The following is a 22096-nucleotide window of genomic DNA, read 5'->3' on the forward strand; positions in this document are numbered from 1 at the left end:
CCACGGGTAGGTGTTTAGGTGTTCATGGCTCTTTGAACTTTTCTGCATGTCTTTGAATGTAAAGATTAAAATGCACGGTGCCCAGCCCACAGCAGGCACCCAGAAATATTCACTGCCTTGAACTTAAGGGAACTCGATCCAACCCGCCTTTGGATGATGCCACGAACTGTTTAGCCGGTGCCCGCAGGCGGTCTTCAGAAACTCGGTGGAAGGACCTTCTGCTGAACACAAAGACTGAGAGGCAAATCAAAATCAGTTTGGATGCTGCAAAGATGAGCCCCCGCTGGAGGAGAGGGGAGAGAAACAGCATCTCAGGGGAGCTCCACTCGCGGCCCTGCCTTTTCTCCACCCGCGCCACGCACGTGACCACAGTCAAATCCCCCAGTTCGCCAGCTCGGCTTTCCCTCCCCAAGGCGGGGAGCGTTAACTCAGATGCTTAAGACATTCAAGTCCTCGTATCTCGCACAGGAAGGAGGTTAAAGGTCTCGGAGGGCGCCTCAAGCCCAAGAAATTAATCATCAGGCCTCATTTTCAGGAGGCAGGCAGGATCCTCCCAGCCCTCAAAAAATCCTGGCCAGGCGGGGAGCATTTATTTTTCAATCTAGACACCAGATGGCGGCAGCACCCAGTTCAAAACGCGACAACAACAAAGTCAGAGAGCCCGACTGAACACTTTTAATCCCATGCGCTGTCTATGCCGAGGTCCCTACAGGCCACCCAACTCCAGGGTGGCCCCAGCAGATGGGAACAACACTTTCTGTCAGACCATCTCCCACTCAGGGAAATCCCACTCACAGCCTGGCCTGCCGTCCCCCCTGCCCACGCACCAACAAGAATGGACACCCTCAGGGGCGCCACTAGAGAAAATGTCCCCAAAGTGGGCAGCCCACAAACCAAGGATGGCCATTTTCAATTGCTACAGGGGCTGGGGGTGGGGTGGGGGAATCTTGAAGAAAGGAAACCTAGGAGCAGGGCCAGCTGAGCCCGCGGAAAGCACAAACCCCTGATCAGGGGCGGCCCCGCTGCCGCCAGAGAGGAGGCCCAGAAGTGGCGGAAATTCCTGATTAGCAAGCACCATCTCCGACTCTGAATAAGCTGATCCAAATTTCTAGAAAACCCTGTGGGGGTCGGAAGCTAAATAGGTACAGACCGTGGGCCATCAGCGTGCGTGTTTCAAAGAAAAACCTGGTCCCTTCCGTCCTAGCGTCTCAGTATTGATTCTAGGCTCTTCCTCGAGATTCATCAGCCCTCCATCGGCCACCTCCAACTTATTTTTTCTAGAAATTATTTTGAGGGGAGGGTAAAAAAAAAAAAAGGCGGGGGTGGGGGTGGGCTGGGAGTTTAAAAGCCCCCAGACGCAACAGATTCGAGTGCCTGATGTGTCAGTCTAGGAGTCGAGAGCCTTTGTTCCTCGCTCAGACACTGGAGGTTTCTGTGGAGAAGCGGACCGGACGACAGGGGAAGAGTGTGTGTGCGGTGCCTGGATTGAGGCAAGAACAAAGGTGCTGGGCGGGCAGGCGGGCAGCCTGCAGGGCGGGTTTACCTGCTTGCCCCGGTAGAAAAGCCTCTGCAGGCCTGGCTCCACATGGAACAGCTCCTGGATCTTCTTCCTCAGCTCTTCCACTTTAGTCAGCCTGGACAAGGAGTCCACAGTGTGGGCCACCTTCCCATCCATGGTGCGAACCTGGATCCACATGGTGCCTGCTGGTGCTAGGAGGACAAGAGAGCAGGACCCCTCGGTCAGTGCTGCCGTCACCACCACCACCGGGCTGTACCATACTCAGGTCATCCTTGCTATGAATGTCCAGACTGTGGACACCGGGCAACTCTTGGAACGCCCTCCCAGCCCCGTAATACCCCTAGACTGCCGCGGCTGGCCCAGTGCCTGGCTGAGTGAATTAAGGAGTTAATGCATTAGCACCGGTGGAGGACTGAGGAGGGAGAGGAAATTAGCGGAGAGGAAAAAGCATCCCGGACCACTCAGTCAACCCACCCTGCCTTTCACAGAGGGAAAAAAAACACCAGCGTCCAGAGGAGGAAGGGGGACACAGCCAAACGGTCAGGGGCCGAGTTTGTTCATTCATCCATTCATTCATTCCCTGGATGAATACTGACGCAAGAGGAACCCAAAAGTCCGGCTCGGGTTGGAACTTCAGAAGTCCCAGGGAACTCAACTAAGTGTACCGAAGGGGAAGGAGCCCACCAGAGACCCGGGAGCTCGGGACCCCCGGTGCTCGCGGCCCCCCGCCGCCGCCCCCGCGCGCGTGCGCGACACACCCGCCCCGCGGTGGCCATGGCAACCGGCCGCCCCGTCCCGGTCGCCCCCGCGCGCGCAGCGCTACTCACCTCAGCCCCACGGCTGTCCCGAGCTCCAGCCTGCGTTTCCCGGACCCCGACGCACGGCCCCGGAGCCCCTCTTGTTCTCCCGCCCGCCCGCGCGGGCCAAGCCGGCGAGCCCACGCCCACCCCCACCGCCAGGACCTGCCGAGGGGCCCGCGCGCCAAGTCCCGCCCCCTTCACTTGAGCCGCCTCGATCATTGGCTCCGCCGCGGCCGGCCGCCCCGCCCTGCTCGCTCCCCATTGGCCCAGACGCGCCCGGGGAACTAAGGGCGCGCGAAATCGGGCTCGGGCGCGACAATTGAATCGCGGGGCACCCCGCGCGCAGGCGCGGAGCCTGACATCCTCCCCCGCGGCTCGCCGGGCCCTCCCCCACCCAGCCGGCGCGACCCCCGCGGGGCGCCAGGGATGTGCCGCTCGCCCCTGCCCGAGCCCGGGCTGCCAGGGGCGACTCCTAAGGGCCGGCAGGGCTGGGGGCAGAGCCCGAGACCGCGTGTAGGGCAGCCCTGGCGCGGGGGACGCGTGCGCCCGTGCTGGCCGAGAGTCCCGGAAAGTTTTGCAAAGTCAAGGCGCCGGGTGCGCCGAGTCCTGCCCGCCCCCCACCCCCGCCCACCCGCGCCCTGGCCCGGGCTGGCACCCCAATCCGCCTGACTGCTCGCGATTCACTCGCCTGATTTTGCGCCGGCCCTTCTGAGGATGGCAAAGGAACCGCGTGTGTGGCTGGGACCCCGCGCGAACGTGCGTGCGATCCCGAGCGCCCGGACGGCCACCACTGCCCGCTGCGCTGCCAGCTGCTCTGATTTTTTTCCCGCGAAAACTTGGCGTTTGGGAGTTGCGGGGCCACAGGAGGCCGCGCCGGGGGCGGGCGCCTGCCTGGTGATTGGCCGCCGCAGTGGCGGGAAGCGAGAAAGGGGGTGGGGGGCGCCCCCGCCTCTGTCCACCCCCCCCTCCGCCCAGCGGGCCACGGCCCCGCCCAGCCCTGCGCGCTCTGCTGGGCGCGCCCAGCGTGTAATGGGGTCGGGTGGCGGGACCTGAGTCCCCCCCCACCATGGGTGCCCTTCAGGAGCCCTAGGGATCCCCCCGGGGGCAGGGGCCCCCAGCGTTGAGACCCCCGACCTCCTAAGTCCGTTGCTTCAGCCCCTCTCCCCAGGCATGCACTGACCAGTAGGGCAGGAAGGCGGGAATCAATGTCTAAATTCTGCCGGAGAATTTGAGGGGACCCCCCCCAGGAGACCGCCTGCACCCGATGACGGGCCTCATCGCCCCAGCCTGATTTCCTAGCGTCAGGGCTCGCCAGCGCTCCCCACCCTACCCACCCGCAGGGCTTGTTTGCTGGTTTTTCCCGCCTCGTTTTCCCGCCTTCTCCGGGCTGTCCAGGCGGGCAGAGCTGCCCTCCCCCCTCCGCCCTGCCTGCTCTGCTCTGGCCAGTCTTGGCGGGCATACAGTGACCCATGCTAGACACCTACAAAGTGCCTGAACAGGGTGCTCAGAGCTGGGAGCGTAAGAGTGGGCAAGGTCGACCCTGTTGGTGGTCTCCCGGGACGTTACATTCTTATCTGGGGAGACCAGCAAGAAATGAATAAATAAAGCAAATCATTTCAGATACCGCACATGCAATGAAGACAGGACAAGAGCTGGAGAGTGACCAGCGGCCGTATGGGGGGTGGGGAGAGAGGGTACTCTGGTTAAGGTGGAGAGGTGGGCCTCTCTGAGCAGATGACATTTGAGCTGAGATCTGAGATGAGAAACCAAGGACAGATGGGTCAAGGCGGGAAGAGCAAACTCAGAGGCCGGAAAAGGCTTAGCGATGGACAGAGAGCAGGGCAGACACAGCAAAGGGGAGGGCCGGTGGGAGCTGAGGAGGTCAGAGGGGTGTCTATAAGACCTCGCAGGCCACCAGGAGGACTTTGGTCTTTCTCCTGAGAGCAGTGTGTAGCATGGGAGGGCTGTGAGCAGAAAAGCGATGAGCTCCAATTTATGTTTTTACAAGGCTTCTCTCGCCACATGTAGAGTTCCTTCTGTCTTGGCGCTGGTACTTCTGCTTTTGTTTCCCCTGGCGGTAGACAGATTAATGGCCCCCCAAAGATGTCCACATCTTAATCCCTGGAGTCTGTGAATATAGAAACTTCCATGGCAAAAGGGACTTTGCAGAGGGGATTAAATTAAACATCGTCAGATGGGGAGATTAACCTAGATTATCTGTACTGGCCCAATGTCATCACAAGGGTCCTATTAAATGACAAAGGGCGGGAGGGTCGAGTCAAAGACACAAGGATGGAAAGAGAGGATGGAGTGATGAAACTTAAAGGCAAGGAATGCGAGAAGCCTCTAGAAGCTGGAAAAGGCAAGGGACAGATTCCCTCCTAGAACCCTAGAATGTAATCCTGCCAACACCTTGATTTTAGCTCCATTTCAGACTTCTGACCTCCAGAACTGTAAGAGAATTAATTTGTGTTGTTTTAAAGCACGGACTTTGTGGACATTTGTTATAGCAGCCAGAGGAAACTAATACACGAAGTCCAGGTGCTCCTGTTAATTTTCTCCACCTTCAGGACTTCCTCAATGCAACTGATTGCATTTCTGGGTGCTCAGCCATCAGCCACATGGAGACCACGTCACAGAACGGGTAGGCAGGCCTCCCAGAGCTTGTGAGGCAGATGAAATCTTCCACATTGACAACAGCTGCCCCAGGAACCCAGCCTGCTCCTGGCGTGAGCATAGCATCCATTTGTGCCAGCTGTTGCTAAAACTCAACGTGGCCGAAAGAAGAAATAGACCATATATTCTTCATGTACATTTGGTGCAGGGCACAGCCCAGGCTCCTTGGATGAGGTTAAGTGACACAGAAAGAGGTGTCTGGCTTTCCCTGAAGAAAAGACCTGGAGTGGTGGGGATGCAGGGCCCCATTTCTCTAGTCATTTGGAGAAAGTCAGAGGGGTTGCTTGGGTTAATTAACTATGAGCAAGAGACTATGCCAAGCATCTCCAAAAGAAGTTTAGTAACTAGTTAGGAAGACAAGACATCGATGTCTGCAAAAGACATCACATCCAATAAAGCAAGATATGACAAAGAGTAAATGAGGTCTGCCAGAGCCTGGAGAACAGATACTTTGTAGAGCCTCTTCTGCTTCAGACCCTCCCCCTGCTTAGGCACCGGCCCACGCGCGAATTGGATACCACGAATAACTGCTAGGGTGCCAAGGGCCCCAGTTTCCCTTTTGCAGAACGATATGCTCTCGACAGTCATTAAGTCATTCAACAAACTTTAATTGTCCTCCCTTGCCTGAACCAGGCTCTGGGTTTGGCAAACAAATTCCTGCCCTAGAGGGACTTCCCAACCAATGGAGGAGACGCTGGCATAAAGATGAGTGTCAGCTGTGCAGAGAGAGAGACTGCTTCGTGGTGGCATCCGCGTTCACATGGAGCCCACCGCGCTCTGAGCATCTTCAAGACACAGCAGATTCCATGTCCTGGCCATGGCTATCATTTTCCTTCTAACACACACTGATATAAATATAGAGCTATTAAGGTGGAAACGACTGGGAATTCCCTGGCAGTCCAGTGGTTAAGACTCCGAGATTTCACTGCTGAGGGCACGGGTTCAATCCCTGCTCTGGGAGCTAAGAGCCCACAAGCTTCATGGTGTGGCCAAAACAAACAAACAGACAAAAGGTGAAAACGATTATCTGTGTAGGACCCAGCATCAATCTGTGAACCCTGAGAAGGGGGTGCACACACCCACATTTGGGGGCCATCGGATGGGGCAGAAAATACCCCTGGGCTCATGCCCTGTGCCTCTCCATCTGTAAATAGAGCTCACGATGCCTGCCTTACCACAGGGCCTGGAAGAATTCTTCCCACCCAGGCCCCTAGACCTCTGGCAGGATGACAGTTGTTCCCTAGTCGCCAGCAATGTTGGGATCTTGTGGTTTTCTTGTTCGTTTGTTCGTTATTTCCTAGGAAAAAGAGGTCAGGCTACCATTTCACCAACCAGTGAGGACTTTGGGAGTCCCAAGCAGCCGCCCACTCCCAACAGCCTTGCCTCTCATCCTGGCCATTGGGAAACCCTTCCCGGAACCCTGGCTGGATGATGTCACAGACAGATGACGTCACTGTGGCCAAGGAACCGGGTATCTCAGTGACATGGGGGAGAGGGGAGGATGTTTCTCCGTCACCCCAACCCCCTATGTCTGTGGTGAAGTCCATTGAATTAGTGCTGCCCAAGGATGCGGTCTACCTGGCCGGCTCCAGCATAAAAGGGCAGGTGGTTCTAACTCTGAACAGCACCCTGGTGGACCCCATCGTGAAGGTGGAGCTCGTGGGAAGAGGTTATGTGGAGTGGAATGAAGAAATTGGGGCATCCCGCGATTACAGCCGAGATGTTATTTGCAACAACAAGGCTGACTATGTGCACAAGACAAAGACATTCCCAGTGGAGGGTAAGGACAAGGCCAGCCGCCAACCTTAGCCAGAATAGGAACCGGGGTCTGGAAGGTAAACACATCTGTTAGTCAATCAACAAACCCCCGGGGATATCAGAAATGGGCAGAGGCCTGGTTCCCCTGGTCACAGGGAAAGAGATAGGAGGGAGAAGGCTAGGAAAGCTCTCCGTGGGAAGGACTGACTAGTCCCCAACTCTGCCAGGTTCAAATCTAAAGTCTGGACAGACATCAGGAAGCCTAAGCTACCAGGAAACTATATGTCCTTTCCAAAATATGTCCATGGGGGTGTTTCCGGGTAGTCCACAGTCAAGCAGAACACTTGGCCAATGCTTGACTGAACAAAGTTCAATTGTAGATTTTTTTTTTTTAATTTTAGATAGGGTAGCCTGGGAAGGTCTCTCCAAAGAGGTGACTACCAAGCTCAGATCTAGTGATGGGAGGGGGACCTGCCCAGATATCCAAGGGAGGAACGGCAACCTGCTGGGCCTTCATACTCAGCAATTAGGCCGCCTCTCTGTGTCCCAGTTAACCCACCTGGAAAATGGGAATAGGAAAAAGTCCTGCCTCCTAAGACTGCCTTGAGGACTTAATGATTTAATGGCATGTCGAGGGGAGGGCTCAGAATAGTGGGGCGGGGGGGGAGGGGTATACAGTAATGTTTGTTAGGTGTTCGTTTTTTCAACCAAAACACTCCCCCACCCCTGATCACCCACATTATCAGCTATCACCCTTCTCCATTTCCAAGGGAAGCATCCTTTCCCCTCAGAAGCATCAGCCCCAAGCCTGCGATGGGTTCACTCATTTACTTCACAAACATGTATTAAGCACCTACTGTGCACAACAACCATGGCAGATGCTGGGGATACAACAGCGAAGAAAACGCTGACAGGGTCCCTGGCGTCGCTGGGGTTGCCATCAGGCAGGGAAAACGCTCTAATAAGGGGGTTTTGGAGAAGTGCAAAAAAAAAATAAAACAGGGAGGTCACAGAGATGGGGGTAGTGTGAGTCCCTCCCCGGTCTTCCATCACCACTCAGTCAATCAACAAATATTAAGCACCTACTGTATGCTGTGCACTGAAGGCCAAGCTCTGCCAGGGCAGGGAGATTTGCCTGCCTTGGGACCCAAGGTGTGTTTGTTGAATGAATATGCGATCGAATCCTGCAGCCAGACCTCCAGTTTCCCAGGCCCAGAGCACGGGTGAGCAAGTCCTGGTCAGTGGTTTTGAGTGACCACCCCAGTCGCATCACCTACCCAGGGCATCGGTCTCCAGCGTAGCTGAGACCTAATATTTATGGGCCTAGGCTTTTTCGATCCCTAAAAATCACAGAGCTAAGCCTAGCTCAGGGACAAACAGGCCAGGTCCAGAACAAGCTCCCTGCCAAAACAATAAAGAAAGAAAAGAGGGAAGAAAAGATTCTAGAACCTTCTGATGGCATCGGTGTGTTTTGCTTTCAGATAATTGGTTAAGTGCAGGCAGCCGCACCTTTGACTTCCATTTCAACTTACCTGCCAGGCTCCCTTCTACCTTCACCAGCAAAAGTGGCCATGTCTTTTACTTCGTGCAGGCCTCCTGCATGGGTCGGGAGCACATTCTAGCCAAGAAGAGAAGGTACTTGTTGGTTCAAGGGACTTCTTCGGATTTCCACGCAGAAAACCCATTGCAGGTAGTGATGCAGAAGGAGCAGGGGTAGGGCATGTCCTCAAAGCTCCCCGGAGGCAGGGGGAGGCGGGCAGCCAGGAGACGGGAGGCCGTGACCTGGAAGAAGGGAAGGTGTTGGCCTCTCCTCCGGCCCAGTGATTTCGCAAACGGGGAATCAGAAACCAGGGCAGGAACTAAACCAGCGGCTCTCAACTGGGGTGATTCTGCCCCTGCGGGGGACACTGGGAGATGTCTGGGAACATTTTTGGTTGTCTCAACTGGGGAGGGGTGATGAGTGGGATCAAGAGAGTGTGGGCCAGGGATGACGCTCCACACCCCGCAGTGCCCCCCACAGGGAATGACATGGGCCCTGAATGTCCTTGACATTCAAGAATCAAGAGTGAGCAGAGGGACTTCCCTGGTGGCGCAGTGGTTAAGAATCCGCCTGCCAATGCAGGGGACACAGGTTTGAGCCCTGTTCCGGGAAAATCCCACATACCGCGGAGCAGCTAAGCCCGTGCACCACAACTACCGAGCCCACGAGCCACAACTACTAGCCCGCATGCCACAACTACTGAAGCCCTTGAGCCTAGAGCCCATGGTCCGCAACAAAGAGAAGCCACCGGAATGAGAAACCCGTGCACCACGATGAAGAGTAGCCCCCGCTCGCCCCAACTAGAGAAAGTCCGCGTGCAGCAACGAAGACCAAACGCAGCCAAAAATAAGTAAATAAATAAATGTTATTAAAAAAAAAAAAAGAGTGAGCAGAGGCCCCTCTGTGACCCCTGACTGAGGGTCCTGGGCGCTCGGTGACTCTCCAGGAACTGATAATGGAGGTGGTGCCCCCCACCAAGAAGCACGGAAAGGGGATGCCCTCCATTCAGGGGGAAGGAATGGCCTTGTGGCATCAGTCACCTGAGCGGAGGAAGTTTTTGGACAGCTTCTGGAGGCCAGGTGCAGAGGTGGAAGTAAGGGAGGGTGGACTTACATTGGCCAAAGTCACTTCACCTCCCTGGGGACCCATTTGTCATCAGAGTGTTGTGGTTCAGAGGGCTGGCATTTTAGTTTTCAACGTCCAAGTTAAAAATCCTAGCATCTCCACCTACCTGCTGTGTGACCCTCTGCAAGTGATGTGGCCTCTCTGTGCCTGCATTTCCTCATCTGTCAAATGGGCACAGAGATGGTGCCTGTCCCCTAGATCTCAGAAGGAGCAGTGAGTGGACTTCATGCAAGTTCTGGACCTTGCACAGTGGCCAGCAGTGGTGGTAGGAGAGAAGCCCCAGAATATTAAGTCCCCATAAATCTTGTCACTGCTGCTGCTGCCACAGGTAGCCTTTTTTTTTGGCTGCACCACATGGCATGTGGGATCTTAATTCCCTGACCAGGGATCAGACGTGCGCCCCCTGCATTGGAAGCATGGAGTCTTAACCACTGGGCTGCCAGGGAAGTCCCGGGTAGTCTTATCTGTGTAACAGGGATCATCTCTAGCCCGGCCTACTTCAGGGGGGTAGATGCTTGGAGGGATGGATCAGATGAAGCAGACCTGAGCTCAAGGCCCGCTTGGCCACCTGCTCCCTGTGTGACCCAGAGCGGGCTCTGGCCCTTCTCTGGCTCTTCCCTCAAGAGTTAATCTAGGGCGCAGGGGGCACAAGGCAGGAATTGGGGCAAAATGCTGATAGGGACCACACCTAGCTTGAGATCTCTGCCGCCAGATCCTTCACTAGCTGATGGCCTTGGGCAATTAACAGCACCTCCCAGACCCTCGATTGTCCTGATCTGTACAACGGGAATACTACTACTACTACTACTAATCTTTCCTTGATTGTGGGGATCACAAAGCACCCAGCACGATGTGTACACATAGGGGATGCCTAGTAAATGGGAAGAGCTCAAATCGTTATTATCGCAGCAAAGGGAGTTATTACAGATATGTTTTCCTTTTTATTACTTATTTATTTATTTATGGCTACACTGGGTCTTTGTTGCTGCACACGGGCTTTCTCTAGTTGCGGCGAGCGGGGGGGCTACTCTTCAGTGCGGTGTGCGGGCTTCTTACTGTGGTGGCTTCTCTTGTTGCGGACCACGGACTTTAGGCATGCGTGCTTCAGTAGTGTGGCGCGCTTGCACCATAGCTGTGGCGCGCGGGCTCTAGGGCGCAGGCTCAGTAGTTGTGGCACACGGGCTTAGTTGCTCCGTGGCATGTGGCATCTTCCCGGACCAGGGCTCAAACCCGTGCTCCATGCACTGGCAGGCAGATTCTTAACCACTGCACCACCAGGGAAGTCCCTACAGATATGTTTTGAGAGTACAGAAATATGGTGTTTTCTTCAGCTACTCAGTACTGTTTTTTTTTTTTTTTTTGCGGTACGCGGGCCTCTCACTGTTGTGGCCTCTCCCGTTGCAGAGCACAGGCTCGGGACGCGCAGGCTCAGCGACCATGGCTCACGGGCCCAGCCGCTCCACGGAATGTGGGATCTTCCCGGACTGGGGCACGAACCCGTTTCCCCTGCATCGGCAGGCGGACTCTCAACCACTGCACCACCAGAGAAGCCCTACTCAGTACTGTTTTAATCAGACTGTAGGGGGCAGGGTGAGGGCAGGAGCTGGTGGACCAGGGCAGAAGCTACTGCTCTGGTCCAAGTAGACACGGAGTCTTGACTCCTATAATCTGTCCTTCTCATAGCAGCTGAAAGGATTCAGGTGATGACCCTGCTCAGCCTTCCAGGGCTCCCACCTTCCACGGGGTAAAAGCTCAAGGCCTCCCCGCGGCCCCCAAGGCCCTGCACCACCTGCCCCGTCCCCTCCCTGCCCTCCCCTCCTCCCTCTCTCCCCCTCGCTCACTCTGCTCCCGACACACTGGCCTCCTTGCTGTTCCTCCAACACGCCAGGCATGGTGCTGCCCCAGGGCCTTTGCACAGGCTGCGCCCTCTGCCTGGAACCCTGTGACCGGATCTTCCTATCCCTCCCCCTCATCCTTCAGATCTTTGCTTGGAAGCCAGGTCTTCAATCACCAATCACCGGCATTGCTGATGCCCCAATGAACCGCCACAACCCCCACAGAAGGCAATATCCATATTAAAATGAACACGCACTTTGCCCCATCCATTTCCCTTCTAGAAAATTCTCCCATCGCTATCCTTTCACGTGTGTGACATGACCTCTCACTGCACTGTTTGTGGTGGCCAGAAACTGGCAACAGCTTAAATGTTTGTTGCTAAGTCAATTAAAGTAGCAGTACACAAAGATCAACTCTACAGATACAGCAAAGAGAGAGAGAGAGAGAGAGACCAAGACACAGAGACAGAGAGTGAGGCAGCTCTCCCTCTCAGCACCTCCAAGTTACTGGGTTGAATGAGTAAAGCAAAGTTCAGAACAGCATGTCTAGCCGTTGGTGGTAAAAACAAAAACTGCACAGAACTTCCTTGCAGGTGTAACAAACAGACGTCTCTTTCCAGAGACCAGAGAAACCGGCAACAGACACTGCCTCCTGGGAGGGAGCAGGGGAGGGGCAAACTTTTCCCCTTCCACTTCTTTTTTTTTAACATCTTTATTGATATACACCTCACATACCTTATAATTCACCCCTTTAAAATATCCAAATCAGGACTTCCCTGGCGGTCCAGTGGTTAAGGTTCCATGCTTCCAACGCAAGGGGCGTGTGTTTGATCCCTCATGGGGGAACTACGGTCCCATGTGCTAAGCGGTGCGGCCAAATAAAAAATAAATAAATAAAAATAAAATAAAATGTCCAAATCAATGGCTTTTAGTGCATTCACAGTTGTACAGCCCTCACCACAGTCAGTTTTAGAACACTTTTATTATCCCCCAAAGAAGTCTTGCATCCCTTAGCTGTCACCCCCAAACCTCTCCGTCCCCTCCCCCAGCCACCACTAAATCCATTCTCTGTCTCTGTGGATTTGCCTGGTCTGGACGTCCCTCCCCTCACCTCTTGATGGACCTTGGATTGTTTCCACATTTTGGCTGTTAGGAACGATGCTGCTGCTAACATACGTGTGCAAGTTTTTACATGGACGCGAGTTTTCATTTCTCGTGGGTAGACACCTAGGAGTGGAACTGGGAAAGATGGTAACTCTATGTTTTACCTTTCGAGGAGTGGCCAGACTCTTTTCTACGGCGGCCACCCCATTTTACATTCCCACCAGCCATGAACGAGGGTTCCGATTTTTCCACATTCACTCCTCTCTGTGTACCTTTAGAATTTTGAAAGACGTGACCCGTTGCCTCTTCCAACAAGCAGTACCATTGGGTAGAGGACATGTCCCCAAGACCTTTCCTAACCAAGAAGTCTGAAAGAGTTGGCATCCTGACTCCCCTTACCTCACCCCCTTGCCTAACCTCATAGCTTATCCCTATCAGAAATGTACCATTAGGGCTTCCCTGGTGGCGCAGTGGTTAAGAATCCGCCTGCCAATGTAGGACACCTGGGTTCGAGCCCTGGTCCGGGAAGATCCCACATGCCACGGAGCAACTAAGCCCGTGCGCCACAACTACTGAGCCTGCGCTCTAGAGCCCATGAGCCACAACTATGGAGCCCATGTGCCTAGGGCCCATGCTCCTCAACAAGAGAAGCCACCGCAATGAGAAGCCCGCGCACCGCAACGAAGAGTAGCCCCTGCTCGCCGCCACTAGAGAAATCCCGTGCACAGCAACGAAGACCCAAAGCAGCCATAAATAAATAAATAAATAAACAACAACAACAACAAAAGAAATGTACCACTAAAAAAAAAAAAAAAAAGGAATGTACCATTTATATGTCCATCTCCAGACCAGAGCAGAGACTGGACTGGTCTTCACTGCTGTGGGTTTTCCTTGAACTTTGCACCAAGTTGATACAAACGAATACTGGTTGAATGAATGAATCCCCCAAAGTTTCATATATGCCAAAGGAATATGGGGTCCCAAAAAACTCCTGGGTATGGAAAATCAATGTTGAGTTTGTGCCCTAATATTCTTGGAAATCAGAGCCCTGTGGCCACCCCACCTGGCCAGGTGCGGGGGTCTCTCTGATGGGCCACCCCTGTTGCCTCTCGGCACTTCCTTCAGGACCAGGACAGAACTGCTGGCTTGGCCTTGAGTTAGGGCAGTGAGTCCTTTAATGCCTGCAGGGTCCTAACGCATGCAACGAATTTTCGAATAAGACTGGAGGGGTTTAGAATGAAATGGGCTGCAATTAGCCTTCCAAGAGGAGGGAAAGAGTGGGAAGGCTGAAGATAGGCAGAAGCCAGAGGCAGAGGGTAGGAGGTGAGGCTGAAGGGGTCGGGGGGTCAGCCTGAGGTCTCCAAGAGGAAAGGCATTGAACCTAGAACAGTGTTTTTCAAACCTCAGGTCATGACCCGCTAGTGGGGTGCAAAATCCATTTAGCAAGTTGCAAAGCATATTTCTACAAAATGAAAGGATAGGCAGGACCAAAATAGAAAAATATCAAAAAATGTCAATTTTGTGGGTTGCAAACGTTGTTGTTCTTAATATAAAATAAGAAAACAGAACAGAGAATAAAATAGGTAGAATAGAAAATATCAGAAAAAGTCCACTCGGTGGGTTGCCATTAATTTTTAAAAATGAAAACAGAGAATAGAATATGTCAGAAAATATAAATTTGGTGGGTTGCAACAGACTTTGTTTTTATAAAATCAATGTGTAGGACTGAATAGAATAGTATTGAATACGTAAAAGGGGATAGAATTTACCAGAAAAAATAAATTTGGTGGGTTACAACATTTTCGTTTCATATAAAACAAAATGATAGAATAGAATAGCGTAAGTAGACTAGAAATACCAGAAAAATCAATTCAGAGGGTCCAATCAACAGTTTTTAAAAGAATAGATTAAACAGAATAGAAGAGGGTAGAAGAGGAATTCTCAGCAGGCATGTAGCAAGGATAAGCATTATTTCATGAAACTTATTTCTCTTTCATAGATTTAGATGCCGATGGATATATAGATTTGTGCTTTTCGCCACAATATTAAAACCTACGTTTCAACTATGAGTTGTGGTTTTTTAAAAAAGAATAATATGTAACAAATACTCTATGTGGCCTGCAGAGTCTAAAAGATTCATCATCAGGCTCTTTACAGAAAAAAATTCATCAACTCTATGTCCTAGACCAACTCTTTCTTTTAAATTGTAGTATAGTTGATTTACAATATTACATTAGTTTCTGGTGTATAACAGTGATTCAATATTTTTATAGACTACACTCCATTTAAAGTTATTACAAAATAATGGCTATATTTCCCTGTGCTGTATAATATATCCTTGTTAATCATTTACTTTGTATATAGTAGCCTGTGTCTCTCTCTTTATTTTTAGTGGAGTATAGTTGCTTTACAATGTTGTGTTAGTTTCTGCTGTACAGCGAAGTGAATCAGCCACATGTATACATGTATCCCCTCTTCCTTGGATTTCCCTCCCATTTAGGTCACCACAGAGCATTGAGTAGAGTTCCCTGTGCTATACAGCAGGTTCTCATTAGTTATCTATCTTATACCAAGTAGTGTATATATGTCACCCCTAATCTCCCAATCTGTCCCACCCTCCCCTTTCCCCCTTGGTATCCATACGTCTGTTCCCTACGTCTGTGTCTCCATTTCTGCTCTGCAAATAAGTTCATCTATACCATTTTTCTAGATTCCACATATATGCGTTAATATATGATACTTGTTTTTCTCCTACTGACTTACTTCACTCTGTATGACAGTCTCTAGGTCCATCCATATCTCTGCAAATGGTGCAGTTTCATTCCTTTCTATGACTGAGTAATTTTCCATTGTATATATGTACCACATCTTCTTTATCCATTCCTCTGTTGATGGACATTTAGGTTGCTTCCATGACCTGGTTATTGTAAGTAGTGCTGCAATGACCATTGGGGTGCATGTATCTTTTTGAATTATGGCTTTCTCCACGTATATGCCCAGGAGTGGAATTGCTGGGTCATATATTAGTTCTATTTTTGGTTTTTTAAGGAAGCACCATACTGTTCTCAATAGTGACTGTATCAATTTACATTCCCACCAACAGTGTAAGTGTGTTCCCTTTTCTCCACACCCTCTCTAGCATTTATTGTTTGTAGACTTTTTAATGATAGCCATTCTGACTGGTGTGAGGTGATACCTCATTGTAGTTTTGATTTGCATTTCTCTAGTAATTAGTGATGTTGAGCATCTTTTCATGTGTTTGTTGGCCATCTGTATGTCTTCTTTGGAGAAATGTCTATTTAGGTCTTCTGCCCTTTTTTTTTTTTTTTTTTGGCGGTACGCGGGCCTCTCACTGTCGTGGCCTCTCCCGTTGCGGAGCACAGGCTCTGGACGCGCAGGCTCAGCAGCCATGGCTCACAGGCCCAGCCACTCTGTGGCATGTGGGATCTTCCTGGACCGAGGCACGAACCCGTGTCCCCTGCATCGGCAGGCAGACTCTCAACCACTGTGCCACCAGGGAAGCCCTACTTTTAGTTTTTTGAGGAACCTCCATACTGTTCTCCACAGCGGCTGCACCAATTTACATTCCCACCAACAGTGTAGGAGGGTTCCCTTTCCTCCACATCCTGGCCAGCATTTGTCATTTGTAGAATTTTTGATGATACCCATTCTGACAGGTGTGAGGTGCTATTTCATTGTGGTTTTGATTTGTATTTCTCTGATGATTAGCCACGTTGAGCCTTTTTTCGTGTGCCTATTGATCATCTGTATATCTTCTTTGGTAGAGCAACACTTTCTTGTATGTAAGCCCAAGAAGTGTCTTCAGATGCTCCTTCCAGCTCTTTTATGATGTCAAACACACATGGAAACAATATAAATGTCTATCTTTCCCTAGCGGTCCAGTGGTTAGGACTCCATGCTTCCACTGCAGGGGGCGCGGGTTCAATCCCTGGTCAGGGAACTAGGATCCTGCATGCCGCACAGCACGGCAAAAAAAAAAAAAAAAAAATTATATATATATATACATAAAATATGTATATTATATATATATATAAATGTCTATCCTGGAGGGGGAAGGGTAAATTAACTATTTTGCAGCACATTCCATTGCCATCGTGGAAACAAATGAATCAGAATGACAGGCACCAACACGAATGCCTTTCAAACACAGGATGTTAAGCTAGAAAAGCAGGTTGCTGGAAAAGATATGAGGCTTGATTTATTTAAAGCATTCAGATATGTCAAACAATACTGTGTACTTCTACCACAAATAAATAAATGTACTCCTAAACAATACAAACATTTGCATGAGCATGACAAATGCCACACACACACACACACACACACACACGCACACACGCTTGTAAAAGTATTAAGTTCCTCTGGAAGAAGATACAGGAAGTCAGCAGAAGTGGAGAGCAAATCATTGGAAGCGCACTCCACCTCACAACAAATCTTTTATTTTATTTCATTTATTTATTTATTTTTTGGTCACATGGCTTGCAGGATCTTAGTTCCCTGGCCAGGGATCCAACCTGGGCCTCGGCAGTGAGAGCGCCAAGTCCTAGCCCCTGGACGGCCAGAGAATTCCCTCGAATCTTTTACAGTAGTACCCACAAATAAAAAGCCAAATGTTACCCAAGCCACACATTAAACATAACGTATATGTGACTTTATTTGCAATCCAGCAGCTAACCAATTGATATAAAGGCTGCTTTTTGAAGCCTTTATTTAAACACGTTACATAATTTCAACTCTACAGTTTTCATGATTCAGAGCCCATAATATTTTCTCCTTAAGTCTGAACTACTTGGGTAAGCCCTAGCTCTGGGCTTAGACATTCCCTGTCTTCCAGAAAAGACAGGGAAGACATTCCCTGTCTTCCAGAAAACTAAGACATTAGTTTTAAGACATTCCCTGTCTTCCAGAAAACTAAGACTCAGAGAAGTCAAGGCACTGGTACAAGGTCACACAGCAAGTGAGTTATGGAGCTGGGGATAAAGCCAGGGCCTTGTGAATTTCTTAGGTCTATTTTACAGACAAGGAAATTGACAGTCAGAATGGCACAGGATTTTGATTAAATGGCAAAGCTGGGAATGACTTTGGGCTGCAAAATCCCCAAGACTCCAGATTCCATCCCAGTGCCTCTTACTAGGAGAGTCCCAAAGGCTCAAGGCTTTGGTGGACTGTTGGGTGAGCAAGTGGATCTTGTGGCCGCAATGCCTCACAATTGTCCATTCCCCCCACCCCTTTCTAGAATCCTCTGGTCGTGGAGGCCAAGAAAAAGATCTACTACAATTGCTGCAGACAGGGCACCATCTGCCTGCAGATCCAGATGGAAAAGAACATCTTCACGCCAGGGGAGAGGGTCATTTTCACCACGGAAATCAACAACCAGACCAGCAAGCGCATCAAGACGGTCATCTTCGCCCTCTACGCCCACGTGCAGTACGAGGGCTTCACACCCAATGCAGAGCGACACTCAAGGGTGGACAGCAGTGAGCTGCTTCGGCAGGAGGCCAACACCCAAATCACACCCTTCAACACCACCAAGATCGTCAGCACTTTCTACCTCCCGCCCGTGCTGTCCGTGAGCTGCGGCACACGGGACAGCGAGATCATGAACACCTACTACGAGCTGGTCAGCACTGTCCACCTGCCCTGGTCCCTGACCAGTGTCAAGGTCAAGGTGCCCATCATTATCACCAGAGCCCCCGTGGACTCAGACAGCTGCGGGCTGCTGGACGGGAGCAGTGTTATCGTGAGCCTGGATCATCAGAATTAAATGCCCAAACGTCTAAATATTTCAAGTTTTATCAAACTCTAAGGCAGGTCCTTCCTTTGCCTCGTGCAGATGGCCTTCAGATGAGTCCAGGCTTGGGCAGCACGTAGTCTGAAACTTGCCAAGCTCCAGCCGTGCGGTCCTCCATTTCTCCCATCCCAAGAAAGATCACTCAATACCAGTAGAGGACAAAGCCTTCCAGGACCGCACCCCAGTTAGCACCCCAGACCCATTTGCTTGCTGGCTCTTACAGTGCCAAGACCAGGGATCCCCAACTGGGAGCGACTCTGCCCTCCAGAGGACACTGGCAAAGCCTGGTTGTATCGGTTATCCCAATTGAGGGGAGCAGGGTGCGCTCCTGGCATCCAGGGGGTGGGGGCTAGGGATGCTGCTCTGTGCCGCACAGTGCCCAGGACGGTCTCCCACAGAGAATGGCCCAGCTCCAGATGTCAGCAGTACCGAGGTGGGGAGACCCAGGCTGGGGCCATTTATTCGGACGGATGGTTGCTGAGTCCCCAGGCTGGGTCTGGGAGCCTCTTATCGTATCCCTCGTCCACTCACAGTCCCCCTCCCCGGCTCCCCCACCACATTCAGGGTAAAAGCCCAAGTCCTCCCAGCACATCCACCCACGTCCAATCCATCAGCAAGCCATAGGGGCCCCTCTCCAAAATCTCCCCAGAATCCGCCTATTTCTCTGCCCTCCTCTGCATCCAGCTTTCCTCCCATCCATCCCCTGGACCAGGGCGGTCACCTGCACCTGGGTCTCCTGACCCCTGACCTGGATCCCCACGTTCTGTCCTTCCTGCAAATAAAAATCCAGGACCCCCAATTAGACTTGAATTTCAAAAGAATAATTTTTTAGCATAAGTATGTCCCTCACCACAGTTGGTATCTACTTATGCTTTAAAAAATCATTCGTTGTTTACCTGATATGCCAGTTTAACTGAACATCCTGTATTTTATCTGGTCATCCGATTCCCCAAGCAACTAAAAGACTCTCCGCACAAGTCGGGCCACCATACTCCTCGGCTTAAAATCTTTTAAACCTCCGTCGGGTCCCCAAAGCATCCGCTGCGGCCCACCAGGTCCTGGGTGGTCAGGAATGAAGGAATGGGCCAGAGTGTCTATTCTTGGCTAATGACTCTGAAATATTTCTCCAAGCACCCGCAGGCGACAAAATACTCGCACCTGCCTCACCCCTGCCGCGGGCCCTCCATAAACCATGCAGAGGGGAGGCATATACACTTGAATGGCGGGCCCAAGGCATCCCGGAACATTCTGAGATGCTGTTTCAGATCAAACTTTTTTGAGGGGAGATGGTGCAGATAGAATGCACAGATTTAATTTGCTATTTCTCTCTTTAAAAAAAAATTTTTTCATGAGAGAGATCTCTCACTTTCAGCCATGTTTACAGGGTGTCTCCAAAAGAGCTTCTGTGGCAGTCCTGGCTCCCTGGCAGGGGTCACTGCTGGGCCTGGGTGGGGATGTACCCCTGCTGATTTGGGTATGTAATCTTCCTTTTGCAGTGGACAAAAGGATCCAACCCTGAGGCGGTGTCATTCCGCTGCCCTGCTTCCCGAAAATTCAAAATGGTTTATTTTAGGGAGGAAGAGGATGATCTTGCTTGCCATAATGTCCTTGGCCCCAGCCTGAGCATCCTTGAGGCTCTGGAGACCAGGTCTGGGCCATCCCCACCTCCCCAGAACTAGATCCAGAAGGGCTGTGCTCTTCAAAGCTGCAGAGCCAATGTCGCCTCCTCCAGGAAGCCTTCCAGCCATGCCTCTTGCCCTCCAAAGGGCTCCCCAGTCCCAGACCCTTCCTCCATCTGGTCCTGACCTCATACACCACAAAGGCCTTTGTCCAGCTCTGTTCCATATGGGGGGGAAATTAAGGTGGGGATATCACAGCAGAGTCCTCCTCAGGGCCCCGGCACCACTCCAGCCCCCAAGTGGTTGTTAAAGATATAACAAGCAATTGTTAATGTATAACAACAGTGTTCGGGACTCTGCTCCTCTTGGATGGTGGGACAGAGCGTTTCAAGAATCCCAGAGGTGGATCATAAGCCAGCTGGTGACTAGCCCTCACAGCTGGGGTGTCATCAGGCCGGAAGGGGGCGTCTGTGAACCCGGGGGGGGGCCTCCGATTCTTTCCCACCATACTATCCTTACTTCCTTCTGTTTGGGACAAGGGATTTCTCCTCTCTGGGCCTCAGTTTCCCCATCTGTAAAATGGAAAAAACAAAAGTTGTTAGCCCTAGAGTTTGGAGAAGATTAAAAGGATTAGGGACTTCCCTGGCAGTCCAGTGGTTAAGACTCCATGCTTCCACTGCAGGGGGCAGGGGTCCCATCCCGGTCAGGGAACTAAGATCCCATATTGCTGTGCGGCCAAAAAATTAAAATAAAAGGGCTAGTATGTGCACCGCTTTTAGGAGAACTTCTGGACCACAGTAAGTGCCAGCCAGATGCTAATTATGAGTTTTAGGATTTATTTCCCTTCCATGGACTTCTCCAACTCCAACAGCTCACCAGTCAGGTCTCAGTGACCTCCAGGTCACTGCGCCTAGGGTCACCTCACTGTCCTTGTCCTTCTTAGACTTTTTATTTGGAAAAATTCCAATTCCTATGGAAAAAGCTTGAAAGAATTATACAATAGACAGGTGATCATCCACCTCGAGCCTCCTGTTGTTGATTTTGGCCATATTTGCTCTTTTCCTCTTTTTCTCTCTCCCAGATTGTTTTGCAGTAAATTGTAGCATCACGGTGCTGGGTCCCTGTACTTTGCACTTCTTCCAGTACCCTGAGAATTAGAAGCGTCTAGATAATCACAGTAACACGATCACTCCCAGGGCAGTTCCATCCTCTCACCTCTATATACTCCATATTCCAATATCCTCACTCTTCCGATATGTATCTTTTTTTATTGTGGTAAAATACACGCGGCATGATTTACCATCTTCTCCATTTTTTAGATGTACAGCTCAGAGGCATTAAGCACATTCACACTGTGGTGCAACCACAACTAGCTTTCCTAGCTTCCCAAACTGAAACTCTGTCTCCATTAACCATTAACTCCCCATTCCCCTCACCACCAGCACCCCCTTTTTTTAAAGGCTGAATAATATTCCTTTGTCTGTATACGTCACATTTTGTTTATCCATTCACGCATTGGTGGACATTTGTTTCCATCTTTGGGCTACTGTGAAAAACGCTGCTACGACACGGTACACACATAAATATCTCTTTGAGACCCTGCTTTCCATTATTTTGTGTATATACGCAGAAGTGGCCTTGCTGGATCATATGGCAATGCTATGTTTAATTTTTTGAGGACTTGGTATACTGTTTTCTTTCTTTTTAAAAATATTTTATTTATTTAGTTTTGGCCGTGTTGGGTCTTCATTGCTGCATGCAGGCTTTCTCTAGTTGCAGGGAGCGGGGCTACTCTTCGTTGTGGTGTGTGGGCTTCTTATTGCGGTGGCTCCTCGTTGTGGCGCGTGGGCTTCAGTAGTTGTGGTTCGCGGGCTCTAGAGCGCAGGCTCAGTAGTTGTGGCGCACGGGCTTAGTTGCTCCGCGGCATGTGGGATCTTCCCGGAGCAGGGTTCCAACCTGTGTCCCCTGCACTGGCAGGCGGATTCTTAACCTCTGCGCCACCAGGTAAGTCCCGACCATTTCCTCTTTATGCAAACATCCACTTCCCTTGATTTCACTGATTCCACACCCTTCTCATTCTTCTCCCGCTCCTCGGATTTCGGATATGGGGCTTCTGCTTTCTTCAAAGTCACAGCACCCAGGTCTCCTCTTCCAGGAAGCCTTCCAGTCCTGCCGAGCAGAGCCTCTCACCCTCCTCTACCAGGTCCTGAAACATAGATGAGCTTCAGGGTTCATTTCTGCAGACATCCATATCCCACTGCTTGGTCAACATTTTGAACTCTGGAAATGCTAGGTCAAGGGCATTGGA

The 22096-nt window shown here is 51.2% G+C and overlaps 2 protein-coding genes across 6 annotated transcripts in view; one reads left to right on the forward strand and one right to left on the reverse strand.

Moving 5' to 3' along the window:
- The window catches only part of UHRF1 (ubiquitin like with PHD and ring finger domains 1), a 33094-nt gene extending 29940 nt beyond the window's left edge, over positions 1 to 3154 (reverse strand). For 4 of the 5 annotated variants that reach the window (XM_060145496.1, XM_060145495.1, XM_060145494.1 and 1 more), the window contains exons 1-2: positions 2347 to 2463; positions 1544 to 1710 (exon numbers count right to left, since the gene is read on the reverse strand). In XM_060145496.1, the coding sequence (XP_060001479.1) occupies positions 1544 to 1696 (153 nt within the window). In that variant the 5' untranslated portion in view covers positions 1697 to 1710; positions 2347 to 2463. Of the gene's footprint in view, positions 1 to 1543; positions 1711 to 2346; positions 2464 to 3007 lie in introns of those variants that run through there. The other variant, XM_060145493.1, reaches the window with a different exon arrangement.
- Positions 3155 to 6522: 3368 nt separating this feature from the next.
- ARRDC5 (arrestin domain containing 5) lies at positions 6523 to 18142 on the forward strand. Its single transcript, XM_060146728.1, has 3 exons — positions 6523 to 6775; positions 8235 to 8443; positions 17615 to 18142. The coding sequence occupies exons 1-3, from the start codon at positions 6523 to 6525 to the stop codon at positions 18140 to 18142; spliced, it is 990 nt and encodes a 329-aa protein (XP_060002711.1).
- The last annotated feature ends 3954 nt before the right edge of the window (positions 18143 to 22096 follow it).

The sequence above is a fragment of the Lagenorhynchus albirostris genome, chromosome 3 (assembly GCF_949774975.1).
Source record: "Lagenorhynchus albirostris chromosome 3, mLagAlb1.1, whole genome shotgun sequence".
NCBI lineage: Eukaryota > Metazoa > Chordata > Mammalia > Artiodactyla > Delphinidae > Lagenorhynchus > Lagenorhynchus albirostris.